Source organism: Ceratotherium simum, chromosome 32, assembly GCF_057802395.1.
Source record: "Ceratotherium simum simum isolate JZ-2026a chromosome 32, ASM5780239v1, whole genome shotgun sequence".
NCBI classification, from domain to species: Eukaryota; Metazoa; Chordata; class Mammalia; order Perissodactyla; family Rhinocerotidae; genus Ceratotherium; species Ceratotherium simum.
Window position 1 is genome coordinate 21793964 of NC_141931.1, and position 26664 is coordinate 21820627.

Consider the following 26664-nt stretch of genomic DNA (forward strand, 5'->3'; position numbering starts at 1 on the left):
AGAAGGAGAATGGCGGGGCGTACTTTTAGGGTACACTCCTACACGCACAGACACACACAAAGACTTCTGGTGCCGGAAGAGGGATTCCGGAAGTCTCGAGAAGGGGATTTTTAAGAACCGCACGGCTCCGCTTTCTCCCCGAGACGCACACCGCCCCGGAAGGTAATCGTTTAAGGCCAGGTCACCCACGGGGGTTCTACGGGTGCCGGGAGGGGACCAGCCCACATCCTCTCATCAGCGCGAGGCGCGGCTGTGCCTCGAGCAGGAGCCCCGGCATCTCTTGAGCCTTCTGCCCCGGACTCGCGCTTCGTCCTTTCGTCCCCCTTCCGAAAGGAGTACCCTTCCCTTCACCCCGCACCTGGCAGCAGGTAACTGGGCGCGGGCCAATCACGTGCAGGGGCTTTGGGAAAGAGGGAGGGAGCACATCTGGAGCGTGCGGGCAGCCGCGCGCGCGTCTCCCCGGCTGCGGGCTGGGCTCGCGTCCCGGGAAGCGAGGGGCGACGCTGCGGAGGCGCGGAGGGGAGGACCAGTTCAGAGGACAAGCCAGGAACTGGGGTGGAAGAGCCTGGGCTGCTCGGAGTAGAGAAAGCAGGAAACGCCACGGGTCAGTGTCCGAAGAGTGCAGTGGTGGAGGCATCTGCCAAGGGGGGGATGGCCCCTCTTCGCTCGTGGGGGAAGGTTATGGAAGATAGGGAAAGAATCCGGTCTGTACGATCCCAGGGAGTTCCACTTTGGAGGTAGAGAGGAACTTGGGAGAACAGGGGAAAGAGGAGAGGTGTCTCCTTTGAGCGTCAAGCTCATTTATTCCAGCCCCGCGCAAGTAGCAGCCTGGAAAACCCAGCCAGATTTTATCACTGTCCACGGCTTGCTGGAACCATCAGACTAGAAGAATTCTAGTCGAACTTGTGCTACCATTCTTTTCCCCTCCTTTTCTTCCCTCCCGCATCACCCCAGCATCTATTTTCCCTACTCTTTCCGTAATGACTATCAGATGACGACCAGAAAATAGAATATTAAGAAAGTTTACTTTCGTTTGCTTAAAAGATTGAGAGAGAAATGACTAGCGGCGGAGAAACGCCCTTTAAACTTGGCCTTGCTTCTTACAATTACATGCCTTGGGCTTGTCCCCGGCACCTATCCTAAGTGCGCCCGTTTTAGATATCTCCTTAAAATTGCACGCTCTCACCGGTGCATCTGAGCATTTTTAAATTAGGGGTAAGAACCCCACTGACTACAGGCCTTTTTAGAAAGGTATTCATTAGGTTAGTTACAGGATCCTCTGTTTGGCGTTAGAAACTCTTCCCCCCAGGAATATGCATTGTTTCCTGTTTCGTTTTGTTTTTCTCAAAAATGTTACTGGCTAAATGGTTTAGTTAGCATTGCTTTTAAAGATACATTTTCAAAGCAGACGTAAATAGATTGTAATGTTGCAATGTATGTTGGGGGGGCGGCGGTAGTGGTTCCTAAGTACTTCTGAGATCCAAGATTACGTAATCCTTTTTGTTTTGAGAGGAAAAAGCAGTAATATTCCACGAATGCCGGGAGAATCGTGCCAGACTGACAGATCCAAGAGAGCCCTAAGGCGGATGGAGCGGTCACTAAAATATTTGTTTGGTTTGACCTAGAAATAAACATGTTCTGGCGGAAGGAAATGTTAGCAGTGATAGAGGTGAATTTGTTAGGTATTTTCTGTTGAAAATAGGAATTAATAGATGTATAGAAGAAAGTCGAAACCGGGAACATAGTCATCCTGGGAAGAGTAATACATTAACAACCCAGGAAACTCGAGTGGAGAGGTTGAGGCGACTGCAAAGCTTTAATACAGAATTGGAGCTGTTTGTGGAGAAGCAGCTGAGTTTGTAAACTTAAATATAGACGCCACAGGGAAGGAATTTGACACAGATGTCTTTTATTCAGGCTATATACTTTAGAAGTGTGTGTAGTGACTTTTTAGTATTACTCACAGTTGGTTTTGAGTAACTTGTTACACATTTAGCCAGCATCAGGTATATCATTACAAACATGCTCCAGTATTTTGAATGAATACAGCTAAATTCACTTTCACTATTTTTTAGCCACCATGTTTATATTCATCAAGTTTCTTCAATAAAACCTTTACAACAGTGGAAATAGTTGCTTTTTCTTGTGCATGCCAAAAAATATCAGTAACCAAGTGATTGTAGGGGAGAAGTTTATTGTGCAATTCCAAATTAAAGAGTGAAAAAAATTCCTTCTCTGAATCCATAACATAACTAATCCTTCTAGATTAATATTTCCAATTACCTGCTAGTTTTCTCCACTTGGATATCTTGCCAGCATCTCAGACTCAGTGTGTCCAAGTTTGAACACTGCACCACCCTTTCTCCTTCTGATGTGCCAAGGTCCTTTAAGATCATCTCCTTCTTGGAATTCGCTTTGGAAACCCTTTCCCCAGAGGCTGTTTTAGGAAAAGTAGTAAAGTGTCATCTGCAAGGAATTAAATCTGTTTCCTTGCCACTGCCACTACCCTAGTCCAAACCCATGTTATCTCTTGCCTGGGCTATTACAAGAGGTTCTTTACTGGTCTCATTACTCTGCTGCTGTAACCTATTAACCTTCCCGAGGATAATTACAGTCAGTTTGCTCTTGCTCAACCAAAACTAAATGTAATGATTATAAATCACCAAGTAGCATAATTTCAGTAAAATGTCGGTTCCCTCCCTGCCCACCCAACCCCCACACCTGCCAGAAACGAAAAGAACTTTCAGTGGCTTTCCATCATTAACAAATTGAGTACAGGAAGTCTTCATTATCTGAGGCTAATTGTTGTCAGCCAAGAAAAGCTCACCTAAAATGAATCCGTTTGATGTGATACCAAAATTTTACTGTAAATGGTAAAAAGGAGTGATCAAAATACTATCTTTAAAAAGACTAAATTTTTTAAAGTTTTATGATTATAACCAAGATCATGAAATATAGCTATACTAATTGATTCATTATAAATCAAGTGGCTTTTCTGTGTAATTATTCTGAAAGAATATAGAGTGGCATCTTAGATGTGCCTAAGCATTTGGTGCTTGACTTTAACAACACAATCATGTCATTTTTGCAAAAATTGATCCTTTCCCACTTAATTTCTTTCAAAGTGCCATGTTGATTTCTCTGTCCGATTATTAAACTGTTCCAGGTGCATGACCTTCATTTGTCAATCAGTGGCTTTGCTTGTGATTTGAGCTCCTACATCTTTTGTGTGGTTGAGTATAGATGGTGTTTACAGTACTCAGCTTTTATCTGGGAGAGACGAGCCAACGTACAATTTCTTGTGATTTTTGCTTCTTTTACAACCTCAGCAAACTGCAGGATTCTGGTATGGTAATAATTGGGTAATAAGGAGCCTGAGCATAAACTCCACAGCCTCGCTTTTGAGATTCTCAGGTTAACTTCTTGACTCTTAATTCCATTTAACTTTTTTTTTTTTTTTTTTTGGTGAGGGAGATCAGTCCTGAGCTGACATCCGTGCTAATCCTCCTCTTTTTGCTGAGGAAGACCGGCTCTGAGCTAACATCTATTGCCAATCCTACTCCTTTTTTTCTTCCCCAAAGCCCCAGTAGATAGTTGTATGTCATAGTTGCACATCCTTCTAGTTGCTGTATGTGGGACGCGGCCTCAGCATGGCTGGAGAAGCGGTGCGTCGGTGCGCGCCCGGGATCCGAACCCGGGCCGCCAATAGCGGAGTGCGCGCACTTAACTGCTAAGCCACGGGGCAGGCCAACTCCCATTTAACTTTAATCCAGCTGTTGTTACTAATGCTGAAATACCCAAGTTTGTGAAAAAGTAATGGCTTATCTTCCTCCCTTCAGCGGAGAAGTGTCAACCCCAGAGGAGCTTACTTAGCAACAAGAGTTTGAGGCATGCCAGTTAGAGTCATCGGGTGTTTTGTTTGCCTGCAAATTGGGAGAAAGGGGACAGGCATCCAGCTGAATCTGTGTAAGTCCTTGGAAATGTGTCTGCACGTGTGAGCATCATCCATTGTCGATGGTGTTGGTTTTGGGAGTTTTTTGGAGGAGGTGGGGAAGGAAGGGTTGAGAACACAGGGCTTGCCAAACTCCTGTAATTTCTCAACCTTCCCCAAGTTAGTGTCTCTGCTTTTGTTCATGTGATGCCTTTTACTTGGAATACCTTCCCTGCCTTCTTGGTCTCTAAATCATATCTTAATATCAAACTGTCTTTAAGTAGTAGCCACTTAAAAGTCTTTACTATTTTCCCCACCTCCCAAGTGGACGTGATTTGTCCCTCATTTAAAACACCCTGGTCTTGGACTGTCTCTATAGCAGGCATGTGCCCTTCTAGTGCTTTTCGTGACTGTAAGTCCCCAAGGGCAGGAGTAGTGGTCAGTTTGCACTGAGTATATAGTCAAACATTTGGACTGCCCGTGCTCACAAAGCTAGCTGGGGACTCCTGCCCGCCACGGTAGGTCAGGAATTCTAAGAATCTTGTGACATTTTCTCTCACTAGAGTTTTTGTGCCCTGGATAAATCATACATCTGACACGTCATAGACCCTTCAGTGTTCAAACTAAACTAAGTTAAAAGGGATTATGTGAATTAACACAGCAGAACACTCAACATTATGTACATAGGTATTTTTTTAAGTATAAATACACATTATCAGCAAAATGTAGATGATCTTAAATTCTAGCTAATGAAGTGGATAAAATTCAAATTAAACTTTTAAATCTCGAAATAGCCTTGAGTCAGCTGAGGAAAGCTCTACCACAGTAGTGGAGACAGGAGTGTGCAGCGTGGAGTGGAAACCTCATTTGTTTCTCTCTGCAGTGCCTTACTTGTAGTGATTGGCCCCCAAATGGCACCATTTAGCTTCTCTTTTTGGAAATGGTGCCAAAAATAATATTCTTTTTCCATTTCAGTAGTATTTTGTGTGTGTGTGTGTGAGGAAGATCAGCCCTGTGCTAACATCTGCCAATCCTCCTCTTTTTGCTGAGGAAGACTGGCCCTGAGCTAACATCTATGCCCATCTTCCTCCACTTTATATGGGATGCCGCCACAGCATGGCTTGCCAAGTGGCGTGTCGGTGTGCGCCTGGGATCCGAACCAGCGAACTCTGGGCCGCCGCAATGGAGCGCACGCACTTAACTGCTTGTGCCACCGGGCCGGCCCCCTCAGTAGTACTTTTGAGGTGCTTTATAATCCTGAAGGGTTGGGGAATCCCTCTTCAGTCACCGTTTTTGTTATTTACACTGTCACTAGATTGCTATAGAATACTGTGTCCCCGGGTGCCGATTGCATACCTGTAATTACCCTAGAGAGGCCCAGCCCTGTGGGCCACTTTTTCTTCTTTTTTTGTAATTTGTTTTCCTAGCTCGCTAACATTCTAGCTTAAATTTTTTTTTTTTTTAAAGATTTTATTTATTTATTTTTTCCCCCCAAAGCCCCAGTAGATAGCTGCATGTCATAGGTGCACATCCTTCCAGTTGCTGTTTGTGGGACGCGGCCTCAGCATGGCCGGAGAAGCAGTGCGTCGGTGAGCGCCCGGGATCCGAACCCGGGCCGCCAGCAGCGGAGCGCGCGCACTTAACCGCTAAGCCACGGTGCCGGCCCTAGCTTAAATATTTTTTAATACGATCTGTTTGGAACAACTGTTGATCGCTTAACATCAGCCGACCGGGGATACATCTGATTCCTGAGACTGTTTTGTCTGAGTTTAACTAACTTGGTTAAATGAAGAGGAGTAGATGAGGAACCATCCCTCAGAGTAGCACTTTTTGGCCGTCAACAATCCCTCAAAATTCTGAGGGAAGCTCTAAAGATATAAACATAAGGGGACCTAGCAGATAACTTAATGCCTTAAGGTTTTATGTAAATCTGAAGGAACTAGTGGCCCCCCTCCCCCAGAGATACTAATGTTGGGGGGGAGGGGGCCTCTGCTCTTCTAAGTTAGGTGTTACTGACCATTTTGTCTAGACTTTCTGGGAATCCAGATTAAGAACCTTTTTCATGGAGAAAATGAGGGATTATCTATCTCTTCCTTCAGTATCTTCTGGTGGTGCTTATACTTTTGAGGAGTGCAGTTCCCTGCTTTTAAGAAGTTTGGATATGCACAGAAAAGTTATTTGGGGACAGAGTGTCACTTTTTAAAAGGAGGTAGAAATTAATTCAAGCATTTTGTACCATTCTAAACAGATTCTGTTGTGCACTAAGTGGAGTTGCTTGGTTGCCTAAAAGTTATTTTCTCTAAGTGTTAGAATTAAAATTGGAGGAAATTTTCCTTCTCTTATGTAAGCGTTATTAATAGAAGGGAACGGAAATCCAGAAGATAAAAATCTAGATAAAGTTCTTTTATCTGGGCATAGAACACAAAGCTAGAGGCAAATAGCCAACCTTTGGTTTAACTAACTTGGGTCAGCATACTGCTTTGATTGCCTATAATAATGTAAACTATTTGTCTAATGAAAACCAATGCCAGTTAAAAGCTTACCTAATAAATTGTAATCTGGGGCACTTTCAAAGGAATAACTGCCTGTTTTCTTATGCTATTTGCATATCGTCAATATGCTAAATGACCGTCTCTAAATATGTAAATATCCACTTCTCTTGGTTAAGTCGGGCAAGCCCTGCTTCCTCGTTCAAGGGTTCAGATCCTGGGGGTGGACCTACACCACTCGTTGGCAGCTGTGCTGAGGTGGTGACCCACATACAAAATAGAGGAAGATTGGCACAGATGTTAGCTCAGGGACAATCTTCCTCAAGCAAAAAAAGAAGATTGGCAACAGATGTTAGCTCAGAGCGGTTCTTCCTCACCAAAAAAACCCCACAAAATCCAGGTAGCTTACTTCTTTATTACTTTCAAGCCTGTGTTCAAATGTCACCAAATTAAGGATATCTTCCTGATCACTCCATATAAATCAGCACCCCCCCATTTTCTCCAGTCTCCTTGTCCTTAATCTTTCTCCATAAAACTTAGAGTCACCTGACATAAATTCTGTATGTTGTTCCTCACTTTTTCTCCCTCTCTCCCCACCGTAAAGTAAGCTCCCAGAGGGCACGGCCTTTGTTCTGTCCGCTGCTGTGTTCCTTGCACCAAGGACATTATCTCACTTTCAGTGAGTCTGCCACAAGGTGCTTTAGCCAGGTTACCTGAGATAGTCAGTTGATGTGTGGTGTTTACAAATATTAATACAGTTTGTGCATACTTACTGTTTAAATGTGTGAAGATGCATAGACATTTCTTTCTCTCATTCTCATTAAGTGGTTATTTTTATTTCTTTAGCATATAGTCTTCTTTTCTTACCTAAGGCCTCAAATTTTGCTTCTTTGCCCAAGTCCTTACTGGCAATTGAATTCCTAGGTTTGCCCACGAAATAATCTGTAAGCAGCATTGTTTTTTTTTTTTTTTTTTTAAGATTTTATTTATTCATTTTTTCCCCCCAAAGCCCCAGTAGATAGTTATATGTCATAGGTTCACATCCTTCTAGTTGCTGTACGTGGGACTCGGCCTCGGGTTGGACGGAGAAGTGGTGCCTTGGGGCGTGCCCGGGATCCGAACCCGGGCCGCCAGCATCAGAGCGCGCTCACTTAACCGCCAAGCCACGGAGCCAGCCCAGCAGCATTGTTGATAACATTTTGATGATACAACAGAAATACATTTACTTTTACAACAGAAATATGTGTTGAGCATAAGACAAAATATGTATGCAGAGGACAGTAATCTGGTGGCTTGGTACAGGGATGCAATGCATTACTAGCCTGTTGAGTCCAAAGCAGAACGCCTTGAACTAGTCTCCTGGGCTTTGTCAATCGGTGGACCAAGGTGACCTTCAACACACAACTATCCTGAACATTTGCCTGTTGGGGATTTGAAGACTGCAAAGGTTGTTGTTAATTGAAACGTAACTCACATGCCATAAAATTCACCTTCTTAAATTGTAAAATTCAGTCGTTTTTAGTATATTCACAGGATTGTGCCACCATCACCACTATTTGATTCCAGAACATTTTCATCAAAAAGAATCCCCTTACCCATAAGCAGTCACTCCCTATGCCTTCCTTCCCCCCAGTCCCTTGGCAACCACTAGTCTGCTTTCCGTCTCTATGGATTTGCCTGTTCTGGGTATTTCATATAAATGGAATCATACAATATGTGGCGTATTGTGCCTGGCTTCTTTCACTTAGTGTAATGTTTTCAGGGTTCAGCCATGTAGCATGTATCAGTACTTCATTCCTTTTTATGGCTGAACAGTATTCCATTGTATGGAATACCACATTTTATTTATCCATTCATCAATAGATAGACATTTAAGTTGTTTCCACTTTGGTGCCATAATGAATAATACTGCTGTGAAAATTTGTGTACAAGTTTCTGGGTGAGCATATGTTTCATTTGTCTTGGTTACATACCTAGAGTGAAATTAGTGGGTCTATGGAAACTTTATGGTTAACCTTTTGAGGAGCTGCCAGACTGTTTTCCAAAGCAGCTGCACCATTTCGCATTCTTGCCAGCAGTGTACGAGGGTCCCCGTTTCTCCACATCCTCACCAACACTTGTTACTACCTGTCTTTCATTATAATCACTGTAGTGGGATAATGCCTTTCCTTGATGGCTAATGATGTTGAGCATCTTTTCATGTGCTTATTGGCCATTTGTATATCTTCTTTGGAGAAATGTCTATTCATCCTTGGCTTATTTTTAATTAGGTTGTTTTTTAATTATTGTGTTATAGGAGTTTTTTACATATTTCAGATACAAGTCTCCTATCAGATTTGCAACTATTTTCTCATTCTGTGGGTTGTCTTTTTACTATCTTGATGGTGTCCTTTGAAGCACAAAAGTTTTTAATTTTAATGAATTCCAATTTGTCTGTCTTTTGGTTGCTTGTGCTTTGAGTGTCATATCTAAGCGACCATTGCCTAATCTAAGATCATGAAAATTTACACTTATGTTTCTTCTAAGTGTTTATAATTTTAGCTCTGCTTACATTTAGGTCTTTGATCCATTTTGAGTTAAGTTTTATATGTGGTGTTAGGTGGAGGTTCATCTTCATTCTTATGCATGTGTATATCTAGTCTCAGAGCAATTTGTTGAAAAGACTGTTCTTTCCCCCACTGAATTGTCTTGGCACTCTTGTTGAAAAGCCATTGACCATAAATCTCTGGGTTTAATTCTGGACTGTCAGTTCTGTTCCATCAATATGTATGTCTATCCTTATGCCAGTACCCACACTATCTTGATTACAGTGGCCTTTTTTTTTTTTTTTGAGGAAGATTGGCCCTGTGCTAACATCTGTTGTCACTCTTCCTGTTTTTCTTTTTTCTCCCCAAAGCCCCAGTACATAGTTGTGTATCATAGTTGTAGAGTTGTAGCTCTTCTGTGTGGGACGCTGCCTCAGCGTGGCTTGATGAGCGGTGAGTAGGTCTGTGCCCAGGCTTTGAACCAGTGAACCCTGGGCCACCGAAGCACAAGGTGGGAAGTTAACCGCTACACCGCCGGGCCAGCCCTACAGTGGTTTTTATAGTACGTTTTGAAATCAGGAAGTGTGAATCTTTTCATTTTGTGCCAAGATAATTTTGAAATTGACTTGAACTAACTTAGTCATCTAAAGACAAGTAGACAAGGAACTATTCTTCAGAACAAGTCTAAGCAGGCCCCAAACTAATGTAATTCTTAGGAACGGAATGGCTCTCCGGACTTGTCCAGCCAGATTCACTTTATCCCTTCATTCATTTATTCAGCAGTGATTTTAGGGAGTTTTTGTAGCAACATAACTGTGAGCACTGTTGAAAGTTGCACAATGTAAAGAAAAATCCAATGTCCGGGAGATAGTTTTGGAAATTTCATCCGAAGCGGGAGACATTGAGGTTTTTAACCAGATCAGTGATGGTAGGGATGGGACACTTTCAAGAAATGTTGGTGGTAGAATTTTTGATACTTGAAATGGATAAGTTTTGGTTGGTAAAGGAGAATAAGGAATTGCAGATACTTATATTTCTAGCTTGGGGCTGATGGGTAGATGCAGTTAGGGGAGTGGATTGCGACGGGCTGAGTAAAGATACACAATAGTATCATCTGTTCTTTCAAGAAGTCTGGCAAGCTGGGAGGAGAGAACAGGCTTATGAGAAGATTGATTGTTTTTGCTTTGTTGGTTGTGTTTTAGGATGGGGGAAACTTGCTATCTGAGGTAAAACTTGAAGATATGACTTGTGGTTTAATTATCACGTTAGGTCCCAGAACAAACAGGGCAAAGATCCTCTTTCCTCTCAGATGGTTGGTAAGAGAGCTGATGCTTGATCATCTGTAGTTAGCTAAAGTTAGGAGGTGGGGTAGGTTAGGGAACTGTGGAACTTAAGAGTAGTGAAGAGTTAGAATAGCCGCTGAGAAATGTAGATAAAATAACAAGGAAACAGAAAATAGGAATGAAAAGACAAAACAGAGGATCACTTCAGGAAATCCACCAGCTAAATATCAGTGTCTGAAAGAGAACAGAGAAAATGCAGGAGAGGAAATTATCAGTTATTATCTGTAACTCAAGAAAAGTTCCCTATACAGAAGCACAATATGAAGTTTCCAGATTGAAAGGACCCTCTTGAGTACCCAATACAATAACCTCAACGTGAAGACATGAATAACTACCAGTGAAAGAAAACAGGTCACCTAGAATAAGGATCGAGAATCAGAGTGGCTTCAGATTTCTCAACAGCAACACCAGAAGCAAGACAACTGAGCAATGCCTCCAGATTTCTGATAGAAAATTATTTTCAGCCCATGATTCTACATGCAGCCGGACTATCAATATACTTTGAGGGTAGAAAAAAGATGTTCAGGCATTCAGGGTACAAAAATGAGGGAATAAGCCAAGACAGATGGAGTATGAGTTAGTATATAACAGATCGGGTGGGGCCTGCTCTTTTCATAACAGATCTTGTACTAGTTAACTCATAATGTGCAACTGTGACTTTGATATGTGTTAAAACTTGAAAGTGAATGGGCCACAGTAGTATGAATGTATTTAATGTCACTGAACTGTACATTTTAAAATTATTAAAATGGTATATCTATTTACCACACACAAAAAAAGAAGATAAATGGGAGGCAGCAACAGCCGGCCCATACAGCTCTTAAAGTTGAGCTGTGAAGGGTTGATGAGGGACAGTAGTTGAGGGGTGGGAGTGGGGAGTGGTGTACTATCTTTGTACTGTTTCTCCTGGGAAAGTTTTTAAAATTTGGAGTCAGAAAATCTAAGAATATGTCTGCATGCCTCATACATGCACACTTGGCACTGGGCCAACATGGGCTGGATCTAACTGGGATGGCTTCAAGTTCTTTCCCAGATGTCTCTAGGCCCTTTGTTACTTTTCCGTCCTGAGCAGTTCTCCCAGGTCTTCACATGAGAAAAGCAGCTTTGATGACAGATAAGTTTTTCACCATGTAAGTACTGTGACCAGTGGCCTATGGACAGATGTTTAATTCAGAAAAATAAATGTAGCCTAAACAAATCTCATTATCTTACAGCGTGAACTTCTTACCTGAGGACTGTAAAGACTAACTAGTTTGAAAATGGAAAACCAAGAACGAGTGAATTCTTCTCAAAACATCAAACAGTCTATTATCTCAGAGGAGGTATAAATTTTCACTTCCCTTCCCCTATTCACATAAAGCCGAGTGTAAAAGACTGTTGTTTCAAATGATTGTTTTTAATTTTTAAAGACAGTTTTTAAACATTGTTCCTGCTCCCTTTTTAGGACTCAGGGACATTTTGCTCTTCGGTGAGAGCAGTAGTGTATCCCTCTTAATTATATGTATCAGTGAAATTGGGATTGTTTTTAAAGTGGATTTTGGCTGTTGATACAAAAATTCTCAGTTTTTATTACAAGTTTGCTTGGGTAGAAGAATAAATCATATGTGAGTTTTAGGGCTTAGAAATTTCATACTTAGGTATCACATCTTAGTTAGCTGTTTATGGTCTCAATATGTTTGTTTAAGAACAATAAACACCTAAGTTGTTAATTGTAGTCTAAATTCCGGAACTAATGGATGTCTTATACATTATTCAGTTTAGCTTTCAAAAATTCTCTTCCTGCAAGATAAACCAGCACACGGACAGATAGAACTGTTTGGTGGTTACCAGTGGCTAGGGGTGTGGGGGGTGAGCACAAGGGGTGGAGGGATGCACTTATATGGTGACTGATAAACAATAACGTACAACAAAAATTTCACAATAAAAATTAAAAAAAAAAATTCTCTTCCTGCAGAAACCATTGCAGTGGATAAATTTTAAATCCTTCATCCTGGAACTCTGGTCTTGACACCTTTCTGCAATTCTTTTCAATTTAAAAATCTTTCCATGTTGTCTGTGAATAGATGTGATAATTATTAGGTTGCTGCTAGCAGGAAGTGAAAGATAGGATAGTAAGAAAAAGGCTACTGCTTTATGTACGCAGTGGAACTTTCCTTTCAGTTCAGTCTAGTGCCATAGGTAAGTTAGTCCTGGTAACCTCAACCCCCCAGTGTCTAGACAGGATGATGCTGGGTTGCCTCAGATTGGGTGGGAAACCCATGTGTCCTTACAGGAAATCCAGTCATTGGACATGAATTCCCCATAGTCAGCTTTGCTGTATAGTCATTGACAGTAAAATGCCACTGAGGAGTTTTACCTACTACACACAGCTCTGTGACCAGCACCCAAATCAGAGGATAGAACACTGGGAGCATCTCAGAAAACCCGTCACTCCTTAGTGCTCCCTTCTAGTCCCCACCACCAAGAGGTTTTCGACTATCATTTCTTTTCACCTCTCAGTCCTGCCTCTGAAACTCCAAAAAGCAGCAGCACCACCCTTCAGAAAAACAACTTTTAATACCTTGAACTAAACTCGCACACAAATTATTGGGAGGGAAACATGATCATTGGGAGGGTCACACAGAGAAGATCTGAAAGAAAAAAACCTAAATAAATAACAACACAGTTTGAAAGTTTCCCAACTTATTGTCTGATCTCTTTTAGTTAATTGCAGAAGGAAAATGGGTCAAGCTTGAAAAAACAACTTACAGGGATCCTACTGGTAAAACAAGGTAAACTATTTTTTTCCTTTTGTAAAATGCTCAATATTTGGGGTCTCAGGGTCTCTCTTTAGTGTTGGGCATAAACTTTGATATTTTCCTCATTATAAATTCTGTCCTAAGTAAAGAATCTAATGTAGCTCTTTTCCCGTTGTTAGAATGTTCAGATCACTTACAACCTCTGAATAAAATTATGCTGTAAATTTCTTACAGTAACTAAGTAGGAATCTGTTTTAACACCATTCTCCCCAAGTAGATTAGCATGAACCTGAAACTTCTGGGCCAAGCCTGATGTAGGCTGATAAAGCAGCAGAATACTTAACAGTACAGGTTGCTTCCTTCTAGTTAGACCAATTTTCAATCTCTAAATTAGAAGAATTAAAGAGAAAACACTGCTGAGTTTGAGGTAAAACTTACATGCTTACCCCTTGCTCATGGAAATGTAAATTGGAAAAAAAAAGTTTTGTAAAGCATTTCGCTATATGTATCAATTGCCATAAAGATATACGAGGTGGGGGAGGGAGGGAGTTATTGGGGGCAGGCCACCATGGGATCTGATACTGTGCTGAGAAAACTATTTGGAATCAGATTTATGCATGAAAAATGTTCATCAAAATTTAAAAAGACGAAAATAAACTGAAAGCAACCTAAACATCTTAAAAATAGGGAAACACTGTTATAGTCTATTCATTTGGTAAAATCCATGCAGCCATGTACAAAGCAGATTATGAAGACAACCTAGCAATATGTGAAAAGTTAATAAGTTGGTAACAAAATAGGAAATTGTATATTTGCTTTTTAAACTCTGCCAAATAATGTGTAAGAAAAGGCTACAAGGAAAACTGTAGCAAAATATTAATGGCAGCTGTGTGATTAACCTTTTTTCTTCTGTTTCTCAGATTTTCTGTTTAGTAATTTTTTATAACTATCAGAAAAAAAAGTGTTAAAATAGGTTAAGCATTTATTTAATGAAATATAAAAAGGAATAAAACAGAATAAGAAAATATGAAAATGTAACTACACTTAGTATCCAGATTACATGAAATAAATTCTTTAATATAAAAACTCCATTTGCTAAAGGATCAAATAAGAATACAGAATTTCTTTGTAAGGAAATACATCTATTGTCAGTGCGAAAGGACTTGAACTTGCCAGTGATTTAAACAACTTTTGATTATATCTACTAAACTAGCAAAAATATTGATAAGGCCCAGTGTTGGAGAGCTATGGGAAACATTGATATCCATAGCAGTGTTAAATTAAAACCCAAACATAAGAAAGCTCGGCACACTAAGGTCCGTCAACACAGTGGAAGAGTGTGACTGTCAATGAAAGGGAGCTTACTGTGCAGAACTAAATATGAAATAAACAGGGGATACAGACATGGCAAGGCTCGAGCCTTAAGGAGCAAAGTATGTTCAAATGTATTTATATTTGTGAAAATAGACAGAGATTAGAATCCACCTTACAGTGATGTAGTTTGGTTCTGTCCCTATAAAGTTGCGTAAGTTTTAAACACAAAATAAAACCCTTAACACTGGTTAGTCTAAAGAGTATGTGTTGGTTGCACTGGCGTCTCTCTTCATCTGACTTCTCTTCCTCCCTTCCAGCATTTCTTAATCAGGGATGTGCATCAGAATCATTTGGGGATTTTTTCCCAAAATACTCATGATTAGGTCTCACCTCCAAAGAATCTGCTTCAGTAGTTAAGGAGTGGGCTCTAAAGTCCACCAACTACCATACCTATATGGCCTGTTAATGGCATGTTCACCTCCATTCTTCCATACATAGGTCTTCCTCATGGCCTCCAAAGAGGTCTTATGTAAAGCATTAACATTTCATCCCAGAATGTCAAGCTTTGAAGAATGAATCTCTGTACTTTACAGTAGGCTATGATTTATAAATTTATAAAATGTTTTATGTCTTACCTGATATAAAAGCATGTACATAAGGAGAAAACAGCAGCTAGAGAATCCTTTGTTCCACCGTCTCATTCATGGAAGAGGATATGGAATTGATTTTACAAGTGTAAAAATATGCTGGCAGTATGCCCCTTATTGACATTCAGGAGGGAGCTGAAGTCACCCTCTGCCGCCCTTCCTACCTCTTATGTTGGTTGGCTAGAGGGAAGAAAGCAAAACAACAAGGACGAAAAAATGGAGTAACTTAACTGGAATCAGAATTCTAAAGCTATAAGAGGATTTTGAGATGATATACTCTTTAATTCCCTAGTTTTACAAATGAGAAAACAGTCTCAAGGAGGTTGTGGCTATGGGGTTAGCTAGTAGGCCAGTAGAGACTAAGACTTTCTAACTCATCAAATGTGCATCTCTCAGAGTCTGTTGAAGAGGATTGGAGCTCTCATGGGGCATTTTTGTTTTAGTATTTCTTATAAATGCATTTATATCTTATTACTTATGATTTATGGCTCATCACTGCTTTTATTTACTTCATCTTAACCACTGTAATGATACTACTCTTTGTTTCCCTTATTCCTAGTGTATTTGGGATGGGACCTTCAGTGCTTTTCCCAGCACTGTCTTCTTCACTCTTTAGGACTAACCTTAAGAGGCAGCAGAGAGAGAGAGCTATGTCAAAAGGTGTTTCGTCTCTTGCAGTCTGTATCATTGACTCATCGGAATTGCTTGTTGGTTGGCTTCTTGCTACTAACAGGAATGTTGGGCTGCTCTGAGTTGTCATAGTAGGCTGTTTGATTATCATAGGTTCATTTTGACGTATTTGCCCTTTAGAATTTGGGTACAATACTGAAAGTTCTACAGTTTACAGAAAGGTTTTTTTTTTTTTTAACTAGATTAAAGATCTGAAATTTTTTTAACAGAAATATGGCAAGATCCAAACCTGAAGGACGACCGGATAGAAACTATGAGGGTCCCTCGAGTAGTACATCTTACACTCACTCTCAACTGTAGGGAGACTGATGTTGACACCTTTCTTATCCCAGTCCCCAGAGCCACTCAGATGTCTGTCTTCTCTTGGATCCAAAAATTATTTGCTTCTTCACGCCCATCTCTTACCACTGCTTTTTCTATTTAAGAGCTAAGAGAGTGAAGGGGGAATTTCCCTCATATGCCCTTCCCTATTTAAACAACATGACTGTACCGATAACTGGATTTTGAGTACAGTGTTCCCCAGAAACAAACAGCTCATCAGGAATAAAGCCATAAAAGGGAGCAGGAACCTGCTGTTACTCGTCTCGCTTTCTCCTCTAGGGACCATTTTCCTCTAGATGAGCTCTCACACGTGCAAAGTAGAGCGCTGACCTAAATTTAATAATTCCTCAATTAATAAATGAGATGGTCCTGCTTTCTTCAATTATGTATTCTAGGTCACAGGTTTTAAAATCTAAGTTGTATAAATAACTGTCTCAATAGTTCTTATTATGCAGAGTATCTTTTGTTCTTGAAGATGAGGCTGTAATTTTCATAGGGGCTTAATTTGCATAGACTGCTTAATAGCCTTTGAAGCTGTCATCACCAGCTGTGCTGCTCACCTACAGATTCATGATCCAAATGGATGTATTTCGAGGAAATGATTTGAAAGGCAGCTCAACAGGCCTCCTAGAGAGCACCCCGAGGGTCAGATGTGGGGTAGCAGGTTTTCTTTGGTAATTTTCAGAAGCTACAGGGAAGCACAATTGGCTGTTTTAATACAGATCTGTACTGTTGTGGTCTTCCTGACCATTATCATTAGGACATTTGCATGCCTTGCTTTTGTAAATTCCGGTGGTAGACAGAAAACCCAAGTACATTCTCCTCTCGAGTGCTAATGATTGTGTTTTTTCTTTTTTGCCTGATCAGAACTTGGGAAACGGTGAAACGGACGACCAGGAAAGGACAGTCAGCTGATGGTACGCGTGTAGACCCGTGTGGCTCTTCGTAAGGGAGGTTGCCAGCGTTGCAGGAGGGTTCTTTGCGTTGTAACCAAGACTTCAGGGCAGAGTTATCTTCAGTTATGATCTTTATCTTTAAATCTGGTATTTGCTTTTGCAATGCTATGTAACTAAGTCAGGCTTTCTTTATAAGTAACTTCTGCCTCCTCTTATCTAAGCTCAGAACAGTGTTTTTGAAGGGAAGATCTACTGATATTTGTAGCCAAACATAATTCAGTATAATTTAAAGCCACATACTGTGTCTAGATATGTTAAGACTTCCAGAAATCCTTTATATTCTGTTCAAAGGGTCGAGGTGAGAGCCTTTAGTTTGGAAAACTTGTTTGGCACTACTTTATGCTTATTGGCCATTTGCTTTATAAATTGATGAGGAAATAGAATCAGGAAAAGACTGTTCCTTCAGTTGACTTTCCCATCCAGGCATGAAGCTCTGACTGCAAAGATCCCAGAAACAATCCTGAAAACCACCTCTTGTCTAGGGGAAGGGGGGCAATAGGTCTTTCTTGGTTTTCCCTCTTATTTTCCTATTTCATTTTGTAGCTGCCTCAGCTGCCTTTTTGCCTGCTGGGAAGTGTTTGGGGGAGCCGAGCGCTGCTCCTGGACAGTTTGTGTTTTCCAGAAGCCAGTGGGTTCTTGTTTTTGTTTTGTTTTCAGGCCAAGTAAAAGTTTTCTCTCTCTTTTGGGAGCAAAGGTCTTTTACCCTAAAACAATAAAACCCAGTCTAGCTAACATATGCTACCACGAGACTTACTGATTTATTGCTTAAAGGAAATCCAAGAGCACACAGATCAATGTAACTTCCCCAGCAGTGAGAAATGGCTTTCTGTAGAGGTTAGTGTAGACGGAAATTTTGTCTGGTAGTCATCTAGTGTAGACTGAAGTTTTGTCTGAAAGACCCTGGGCTAAGTGTTTAGTTTTGATTTTATTTTAAGGAAATTGTGGCAACAAAAACAAGCTTTTTATGAAAAGAAAAATTAAACAACATGGAAAGGTGATTATTTTTTTCTTTACATTTTTGAAGGAGAATTACTTCCAAAGTTAACTGCCAATATTGTAGCTTAAGTTAACTTCCTATCACTAGTGGCAAATACAAGGTAGAGTTCGGATGCAGCGTTTCTGAAAGTACAGGATTTTAGTTAGATTGCTCTAAACAAATTGCTGGCATTACTACCCTCTCATTAGGGACTTCCTTGGTTTTCCTTCCTGGTGACAGGTGTGTCGGTTATCCCAGTGCTGCAGAGAACTCTCCATTATGAATGTATCGTTCTGGTGAAGCAGTTCCGACCCCCCATAGGAGGCTACTGCATAGAGTTCCCCGCAGGTGAGTGAGTGAACTCGGGGAATGGAATAGCTTCTCAGGGACCTAGGACTGAGCCGGGGCAGAGCTGAGAGCTGAAGTACTCGGACATTTAACACCTTTTTAAATGTGTTAAACCTCCATGTGGTTTGAAGTAAAACAACATAATTTCTGCAGTGAGGTGTCACCAGGCACACTCATGCGATGCACTAGCCCTTGGAGGTGGTGTGAGGGATGGTCACAGCTTACCTTTCCAAGCCACCTGCCCTCCTCTATGCAACATTCTTTCTAGCCTCTCTTTGAGTAATTGCTTTTCCCTAATTTGGCAACTTATTTCATTATCTATCACTATCGATCTGCCTTTGATAGGAAATTTACAGTAATAACTAGGCCAGACTCTTAACTCCAAAAACTATGAATGAAAGAGACATCTTCATCCTCCCATATGTATACAGGCCAAGGAAATTGTCTTCATTTCCTTGAATAATCTTTTAATATTTCCTTGAATATTTTTAGAATTTTTTTTCAGTTGCACAGTAAATAAAGGTATCCAGAATTTAATGCACTGTATTATTACAGGACTTAATTGAGTTGTTCCCATCTGAAGAGATTAGATCTCATTTATTTATCATTAGTGGTTTAGGTTTTGTATTTTTAAAGTCGATCCCATAGTAACGTATAACTAACAACTTTATTTTCTTTCTCATTTACTTTCCATTTCAGTGAGGAAATTAATAACTTTAAAAGTAACCGAATAGCCTCCATTACACTTTTTCTTTGCATTCTTTATTCCTTTCCGGTAAAATAATCCAAGTCACTCCTGTCTTCCTGCCGCTTGGCCTCTCCTCCTCCCAGTGAACATGGCGGTGACCGAAAGTGCACCAGCCTTCAGTTCTCCCCTCTCTGTTCCTCCCCCTCCCAGCTGACATTCATCTTAGCACCTCACTGCAGGCCTCAACGTTGTTCTGTGAGGGAGGAGGGCAGGATAGGTGACACTCACGTGAGGAAACAGAGAAGTAACAGGCTTCCTGTGCTGCGGTCACATAGCCAGGTGACCAGCCTGGGCCAGTTAGCCACCACCAAGCCACTCGTCCTCCCAGGAGGTCAGTGCTGGCCATGCCGTAGAAAAACGGGAGTGCTGAGATACTCACGAAAACAGGCTGGGTCTAAGTGACAGGAACAGATGGTAGCTTTCAGAAGCTCTTAATCTGCCTGCGGTGTTATTCTGTTGCCTTCCAAACCTCAGTCAGTTCGATCTCACGACCACTCTTCACGGTCCTCTGATTCTTCTCGTGTAGCTCAGCAGCAGCTGTGTGAGAAGGACATGTTCAAAGAAAGCTGGCTTTCCCTGTCCCGCCTCTTCCAGGTCTCATAGATGAAAACGAGAGCCCGGAAGCAGCGGCTCTTCGGGAGCTTGAGGAGGAAACTGGCTATAAAGGTGATGTTGCCGAATGTTCTCCAGGTTGGTATTGCTCTCCAGGTGTGCACTTGGCGACAAACGTTGAAAATCAGCCAAGCAGGAGATGCCTCTGTGTGTAAAAGGAGTGATTATTTGGGTGTTCGTTATGGTCGGAATTCAGGTGGCTTTTATTTTGGCTAATTCATTGGAGAGAAATCATAATTAGATTTGGTCACCGTCTGCACGTGAACCTCCCTTCCCCGTGAGAGTGAGTTCCAGCAAGAAGGACCAAAGTGGGAGAATTATGAAACTAAGTTGCCTTTCAGAGTTTCCCACATTCTCAGCTTTGTTCCTTACCTCATCCACGTTCCACGCTCCTTCTGGATTTTTTTCCTGACGTGGTGAAAGCATTTTACAACCTGTCAGTACCTCCTAACCCTTCAGACTTACCAAACTTTACTCAGGAACCCTGGGGAAAATATGAGTACTGACCACATCTGTGTTCCCCAGTCCTACAGCATCTGCTCAGTGAAGACGGGGAACTGCAGTTTTCCTGCATCAGCTCCGTTAGCTGTGCGTTAGGAGCCCAGTCTTCTCCTGAAGACGTTTAAGTGGTGAAGCGAATGACTCTGAGTGGTGTCTGTGAAGGTGACCTGTTGCTTCTCTCCGCAGCTGTAGGGATGGATCCAGGTTTGTCAAGCTGTACCACGCACGTCGTTACAGTAACCATTAATGGAGATGATGCTGAAAACGTCCGACCTAAGCCAAAGCCAGGTAAGTGTGCGTTGGCTGTGTTTAAGGTGGTTGCATTGCATTAAATACCTTTTAACTTGCTACTAGTTTGATTTTTGATTTGTTAAAAGAATAATAGTCTTTCATAGATGCTTCTGCAGTAGTCGTGGCTCTTTTCCTAATCTTGTGTATTTTAGCATTTTTCTTTTACCACTTCATTGATTTTTAGGCTTTCTTTATATAAAATTTTAAATTACATATTTCCATATTTTCCGGAGGGAGTTTATTCCCACTTTAGTAATATGAGCTACACGCGTAAATAGTGAAAATCTTCAAAATCACTGATTTCTCTCTTCATATATATTTTTAAGAATGGCATAAGTAATAGTTATGAGACAGCAGCTTAGTAACTATTCTTTACTGAGTTCTGTTTTTAGGGAAGCATCAGGAAACTCTTTGCTCTGTAATATTTCTTAGCAAGTTTGGATTCAGAAGCTTTAAAGCCTCTGTCAGTTCCATGTCCTCTCCCACCCCCTAAAGGGGATGTTGATACACACACTACAACGAATCATGCATCAGAGCAATATTCTTCCATTTCTCATCCTCTTTAGTTGTTCCTAAATGCTTCAGTGTCCCATTGCGGCTAATTTTAAACACTCAGTTTTCAAACTAGCAAATATACAAATAACGTGCTGTGGAAAACAGTCTGACAGTTCCTCAGAGAGGTAAACAGAGTTACCATATGATCCAGCAATTCCCCTCCTAGGTGTATACCCAAAAGAACTGAAAGCAGGGGCTCAAACAGATACTTGTACCCCAATGTTTATACAGCATTACTCACAATACCCAAAAGGTGGAAACAACCCAAGTGTCTATTAACAGATGAATGGATAAACAAAATGTGGTATAGACATACGATAGAATATTCTTCAGCCTTAAAAGAATGAGACACGCTGATACGTGCTATAACTCAGATGAACTTTGAAAACATTGTGCTAAGTGAGATAAGCTAGACACTGAAGGGCAGATATTGTGCGATTCCACTAATATGAGATACCTAAATCGATATATTCAAAGAGACAGACAGAATAGACGTCACCAGGGATGGGGAGTTATTGTTTAAAGGGTACCAAGTTTCTGTTTGGGATGATGAAAAAGTTCTGGAGATGGATAGTGCTGAGGATTGTACAACAATGTGAATGTATTTAATGCCACAGAATTGTACCTTTAAAAATGGTTAAACTGGTAAATTTTATGTTCTGTGTATGTTAACACAATTTGAAAATACATATACATATTAACAAAATAAGCTTTCAGTTTTGCTGGTAAACATTTAATTTGGAGAACAATAGTAACTTTGTACTGTTGGAATTTTTTGTACCATGTATATAAATCAGTAGAGGCTCAGGTTTCTGTTAAATTCATACAGCCTTATTGATATGTCTTGCACAAAAATCTTCCAATGTTTTCTTCTCCAGGCCTCGCTAAAATGTCCTCCTTCTGTTTCTTTTCAGGAGAAGGAGGTACGTTCCTCACTCCCAGTGGCTGACCGTGTGTGTGGCTAGCGTGGTAGTAATGGCTCCGGGCAGTCTGTGAGGTTCTGGTAGGCTCTCTCCTTCTTTAGCCTTGTTTTCATGTGCACTTTATTTGTTTAGAATTCGTGGAAGTAATTTCCTTACCAAAGAATGACCTGCTGAAGAGACTGGATGGTAAGTGTTCTTATGATTATTACCCAACTTGCTCTACTTTCCCCAACCCCATCCCCAGCAAATGGGGTACTAAATAGAATTCTATTTCTTTATATTCTTCCTCATTCAAGTCAAATACCTAGAAACTTTTGTAAAACTGCAGTTGACCAATAATAATTTTCCTTTCTGGGTGGCACAGAGTTTGAAAATATAAGCAAAACATTCTATGTCAAGTGACATAGAAACATTCTATTTCAGTAGGGGCTTTTTTCCCTATAGAATAGTCAAGATTATATTCCTGCTGATGAGCCAAAACTATTTTGTACCTTATATCTTTAATCCATAGCAATGCAGAGGCGGTAAGTATAATAAGTAGATATCTCTTAGCTGATCCTCAAACATGCTAGTAAGTTGGATGGTTCTTTGTGCAGGGTATAAGTTAAAGGAGAATTTAACAATACTTCTACAAATATTGAGGTATCCACTATACGCTAAGTGTGATACGCTGATATAATGCACCAAACTAACTAGCAGTGTGACCCTTAGTAAATTACTGGTCATGTAGTTACACTGTGTAATTCCTGGCCAGCCCATCTCATAGGGATTTTGTAAAAAAATAAGTAAGGTTATGTGGACAGATGTCCTTTGCTATAACTACATTAGGAGATACTGTACTGAAGACATGACAGGGCCCTTCAAGGAGCACCTCTATGCTGGCTGGGTAGGCCCCCATTCACTCCTTTATAAAGGAGCAGATAAGCTTCAAAATTTGAATATTTTAACGTTTTTATATCACAAATTAACTTGAAGCATTGTTTGACCTGAAGCTTTGAGAGCAGTGTCTTCCTTCCTTCCATAAGTACCAGTGGCTTACTATTTTATTTCTAATGTCTGTGTTTGAAAAGTAAAATGGATCTTTCAAAAACCGCTGTGATTTCAGATTCCTAGAAAGCTTCCATTCCTCCTTTACCTTTTTAAAAACTAGATCTAAGATAAAAACCACCTCAAGATCTCACAGTCAGTTAGAAATACTCATCATTTATTAGGCAGTAACTCAGAGAAAGCCGTGGCTGTCAGGAATAGGCAGACAGCTTTGAGTCTGACAGGTCTGACTGGGTGAGGCTCCGCTGACCACACATTAGGTAGATTTTGAACAAGTTCCGTAGCCTCTCTGAGCTTCTGTCATAATGCAGGAACAGCAGATATCCCCTACCTCTGAGGAGGCATGAGTAAAACTAAAAGGGGTAATGTTGGCACACAGGTCCTTAAATGTGATATGCTGTGTGTTTTTATTATTATTTTTTTTTTTGTAGAAAAGTATTCTTTTAAAAAAATTCCTTCCTTCCTCTTCCACCTAACTTAACTTCCCCTATGGCCTTAGAAGAAGGGAAAATACGGAGCAAGAGAGGGAGGAAACAGGGGCTGGCTCAGTGGTGCAGCAGTTAAGTTTGCACACTCCGCTTCAGCGGCCCGGGGTTCACAGGTTCAGATCCCGGGCGCCAACCAACGCACCGCTTGTCAAGCCATGCTGTGGCAGCGTCCCATATAAAGTAGAGGAAGATGGGCACGGATGTTAGCCAGTGCCAGTCTTCCTCAGCAAAAAAAAAGAGGAGAACTGGCATGGATGTTAGCTCAGGGTTAATCTTCCTCACCAAAAAAAAAGAGGGAGGACAGAAGGTGAAGAGGGATATATATATCCTCTTGATGTATATATAAAGAGGGAGGGGTAAAAGAACCAGTTTTCCTAGCTTTACTGGAATGGAAATATAGTAGTCAAATCATTTATTCAACAAGTAACATTTGAGTAGTTGGAAGGGCGGTATTTCCAGTTCAGTTTGCCACAAAGAATAGCTTTCACCACTTACCAAGCATCCACACAGATGCATAGGACATAACCCTGCCCTCAAGGAACAAAATGTCTCTGAGCTTGTTCCTAACCAAGAGGCTAGGAAAACAAGAGACAGATTCCAAGTCTGATAACCTCCATCTGAGGGAAACAGAAGCTCTCATTACAGCCCATTGTAATAAGATTCTGAGACCTCATTCTGGATAGAATGTCAGTCCTGTCATGCACACAGTCTAACCTGCATGGGGAAAATGTGTATTCCCTAGCAGTGGAAGACACACGAATCCCTGAATAAGGCACTGAATATCCATCACTGCGTAGTTTCCGAGTAGCAGAGCCCTATAGTGAGCTATAAACAAAGTAACAATTGGATCTATCCACTTAAAGCTCTGCTGTTTTGACACACAAAATCTTCATCTCTAATGTATGTGCTCTTCTGTCTTTATTCTTATTTTCTTGTTCTTGTCTCATGCTGAAAATGTAATCCTGCCTTTATGTCCTTTGTTCTTCCACTAGAGTAAGATCGTTGAAGGCAGAAAATGTCTTGTTCCCCACTGCCTGACCAGCCGCTAGCATAGGGACTGGCACATAGTAATTGCTCAGTAAACACTGACTGACTGTTAAGGGGTATTATCCTTGATTAACTTCATTACCTAACTTGTATTCTTTGCTTCCTTTAGCTCTGGTAGCCGAAGAACATCTGACAGTAGACGCCAGGGTCTATTCCTATGCTCTGGCGCTGAAACATGCAAACACAAAGCCATTTGAAGTGCCCTTCCTGAAGTTTTAAGGCCAAAGGACAGTGGCCGTGTTTTTGTAAACAAGACCACCAAGCCTCCTTCACTAAGAGTTTGTATCCAGCTTAGTCTAATGTAGATTTCCAATTAGTTTTTTCATAAAATAAAAGCAATACAGAATGCATGTGGTGGTATGGAATTCTAATTACAGGTAGGTCATAGCCTTCATTTAAATGCTACACTCCAACTAATATTAATGAAAAAGAATGTAAATGCAGATAATGTTTAATCCATTTTTTTTTTAAAGCTTGGCTTTCTTTTCTAATCTAGTCCAGGAGATAGAGGTATTTCTATAGGAAGAGACCTGAATTCCAAATGAGGTCAACTAGTCCCACCCCCAACCCCCAATGTAAAATTCTGTAGTGGGTATGCAGATAACTATTTAATACATTAGTGTTTAAACAGCGTTTTTAAAAAAAGACCTATGTAGGGACTTTCTTGGCCCCTCCTAATGAAATTATCTGCTATATGGAGTTAGTGTGCATGGCAGAGGATGGAAAATAACCCTCATGATAAGCCAATGTTTACACTTAGCTGGTGTCCTTACAGCCACCTAACTATGGAAGGTGAACCGGCTCTTATGTCATGAGAAGTGGGTGATTCCATTCATTCTGCCAGGTTATGAGGCTAATGACAATACAGGACCCTTCCCTCAGGCATGTGTACTTACTTTAGAATCTCATTTCCTATCCTTACCTCAAAAAGTACTTGAAGTTTCTAAAACCAAATCCTCAGTAATAAGATTTACATGGTTGGGGCATTATTGTCTGGTGTTAAACCACGAGTAGAGCCAGCAGGGTTAGCCAGCACCAGAAGCCCAATACAAGCTGCACTAAAGCAGAAACGGGGCACTGGTGCTGGCTCACGCCATGTCTAAAGCCCGTCATCCCAGAGGCCCACCCGTGTTCCTGAGCCGCTTTCTCTTCTGCTGACTGAGCTCAGCTCTCGTGTCGACATTATAGCCTCCAGCGGCTTCAGGATCACTGCCTTTTCAGTGGAGCCCCCAGCACCAGTCTCAAGGTGATTCTCACTGGCCTCCCCTGTTTCCAGTCCTGGACCCAGAGGTTAGCCAGGCCCCTCAGAACCAGATCAAACCAGGGTACTAATGCCAGAAATGCTGCCATATAGTACAGGCTCATTGTCTTATCTAGAGATATTTTTATGAACAAAAACACAAGATATTGTGCTTCTTAAACAAGGATGGAAAGAATTATGGAACTAGAGAACTGTGTAGATCAAGTCTACTCTCCCTGTAAATTCTGTGAAAATTAAGCCCCAACTACTTTAATGGTAGCCTTCCCCTGTGCCTCTAACGCTTTTTTAAAAACCCTTTTTTTAAAGCATGGGCATCATGATTCTCCAGAGATCCTAATCCTTTTCTCTGAGCTCTCAAGGACCAAGTCCTATAATTTCCCTTGTTACTACCCTCCTTCAAAATCAAGAAGAGATAAGGCATATATAAAATATACAGACTCAAGCACAGACCAGTCTCTCCAAACAGACCAGCTCTTCCAGAGCTACTCCCCATGGGAACTGAGAAACCTACTCTTAAATGTTGATGGAGGACAGATATTTGTAACCCCTACCTGTCCTTTCTGCCTTTTTCTCTTCCTAAGACTGCAATTTAGAAGTGACAGCTAAGTCCTAGAACATACCCCTACTGCCATTTATGTTATCTATAAACAAACATCAAAGGCTGTGCTTTGGAAATTCAGTCAGTTTGAGAACTGGCAGTCTGGATGTTTTCACTGGCTGGCACTGTTAATCTGTCAGCATTTAAAAGTTGAAGTTTTCCTATAAAAAACCATATTTCCACCTTCTCTTAAAAAGAATCATATATAGTGACACTGGGTCCGTTTCTATGGTAGCAGTGGTCTGAGGCTCTTAGGAGACGCTCTCCAGTTAACCACCGTGCCTGTCCTGCCTGCCTTGATCTGCCTCACCCCTG

The 26664-nt window shown here is 41.1% G+C and overlaps 1 protein-coding gene across 3 annotated transcripts; it reads left to right on the forward strand.

Annotated features, from left to right (window-relative positions):
• The first annotated feature begins 4 nt into the window (after positions 1 to 4).
• Positions 5 to 24840, forward strand: NUDT5 (nudix hydrolase 5). 3 transcript variants are annotated; one of them, XM_087420828.1, is made up of 10 exons: positions 5 to 162; positions 11503 to 11610; positions 12992 to 13059; positions 16866 to 16915; positions 18171 to 18278; positions 19621 to 19716; positions 20326 to 20427; positions 21900 to 21908; positions 22041 to 22094; positions 24600 to 24840. In XM_087420828.1, exons 2-10 carry the CDS (start codon positions 11548 to 11550, stop codon positions 24707 to 24709), a joined length of 660 nt encoding a protein of 219 aa, XP_087276954.1. In that variant the 5' UTR covers positions 5 to 162; positions 11503 to 11547; the 3' UTR covers positions 24710 to 24840. The 3 variants fall into 3 exon arrangements, with proteins under 3 accessions (XP_087276954.1, XP_014639153.2, XP_087276953.1); XM_014783667.2 differs by lacking the exons at positions 5 to 162; positions 21900 to 21908; positions 22041 to 22094; positions 24600 to 24840 and adding an exon at positions 216 to 368 and having other exon boundaries at positions 20326 to 20486; XM_087420827.1 differs by lacking the exons at positions 5 to 162; positions 21900 to 21908; positions 22041 to 22094; positions 24600 to 24840 and adding an exon at positions 445 to 604 and having other exon boundaries at positions 20326 to 20486.
• The last annotated feature ends 1824 nt before the right edge of the window (positions 24841 to 26664 follow it).

Bases quoted from the DNA above. Each gene is read 5' to 3' on its own strand.
- NUDT5 (XM_087420828.1), top strand. From the start codon at position 11,548: ATGGAAAACCAAGAACGAGTGAATTCTTCTCAAAACATCAAACAGTCT. The intron at 13,060-16,865 runs GTAAACTATTTT...TTGCCTGATCAG, and splicing joins GATCCTACTGGTAAAACAAG to AACTTGGGAAACGGTGAAAC. The intron at 19,717-20,325 runs GTTGGTATTGCT...TTCTCTCCGCAG, and splicing joins TGTTGCCGAATGTTCTCCAG to CTGTAGGGATGGATCCAGGT.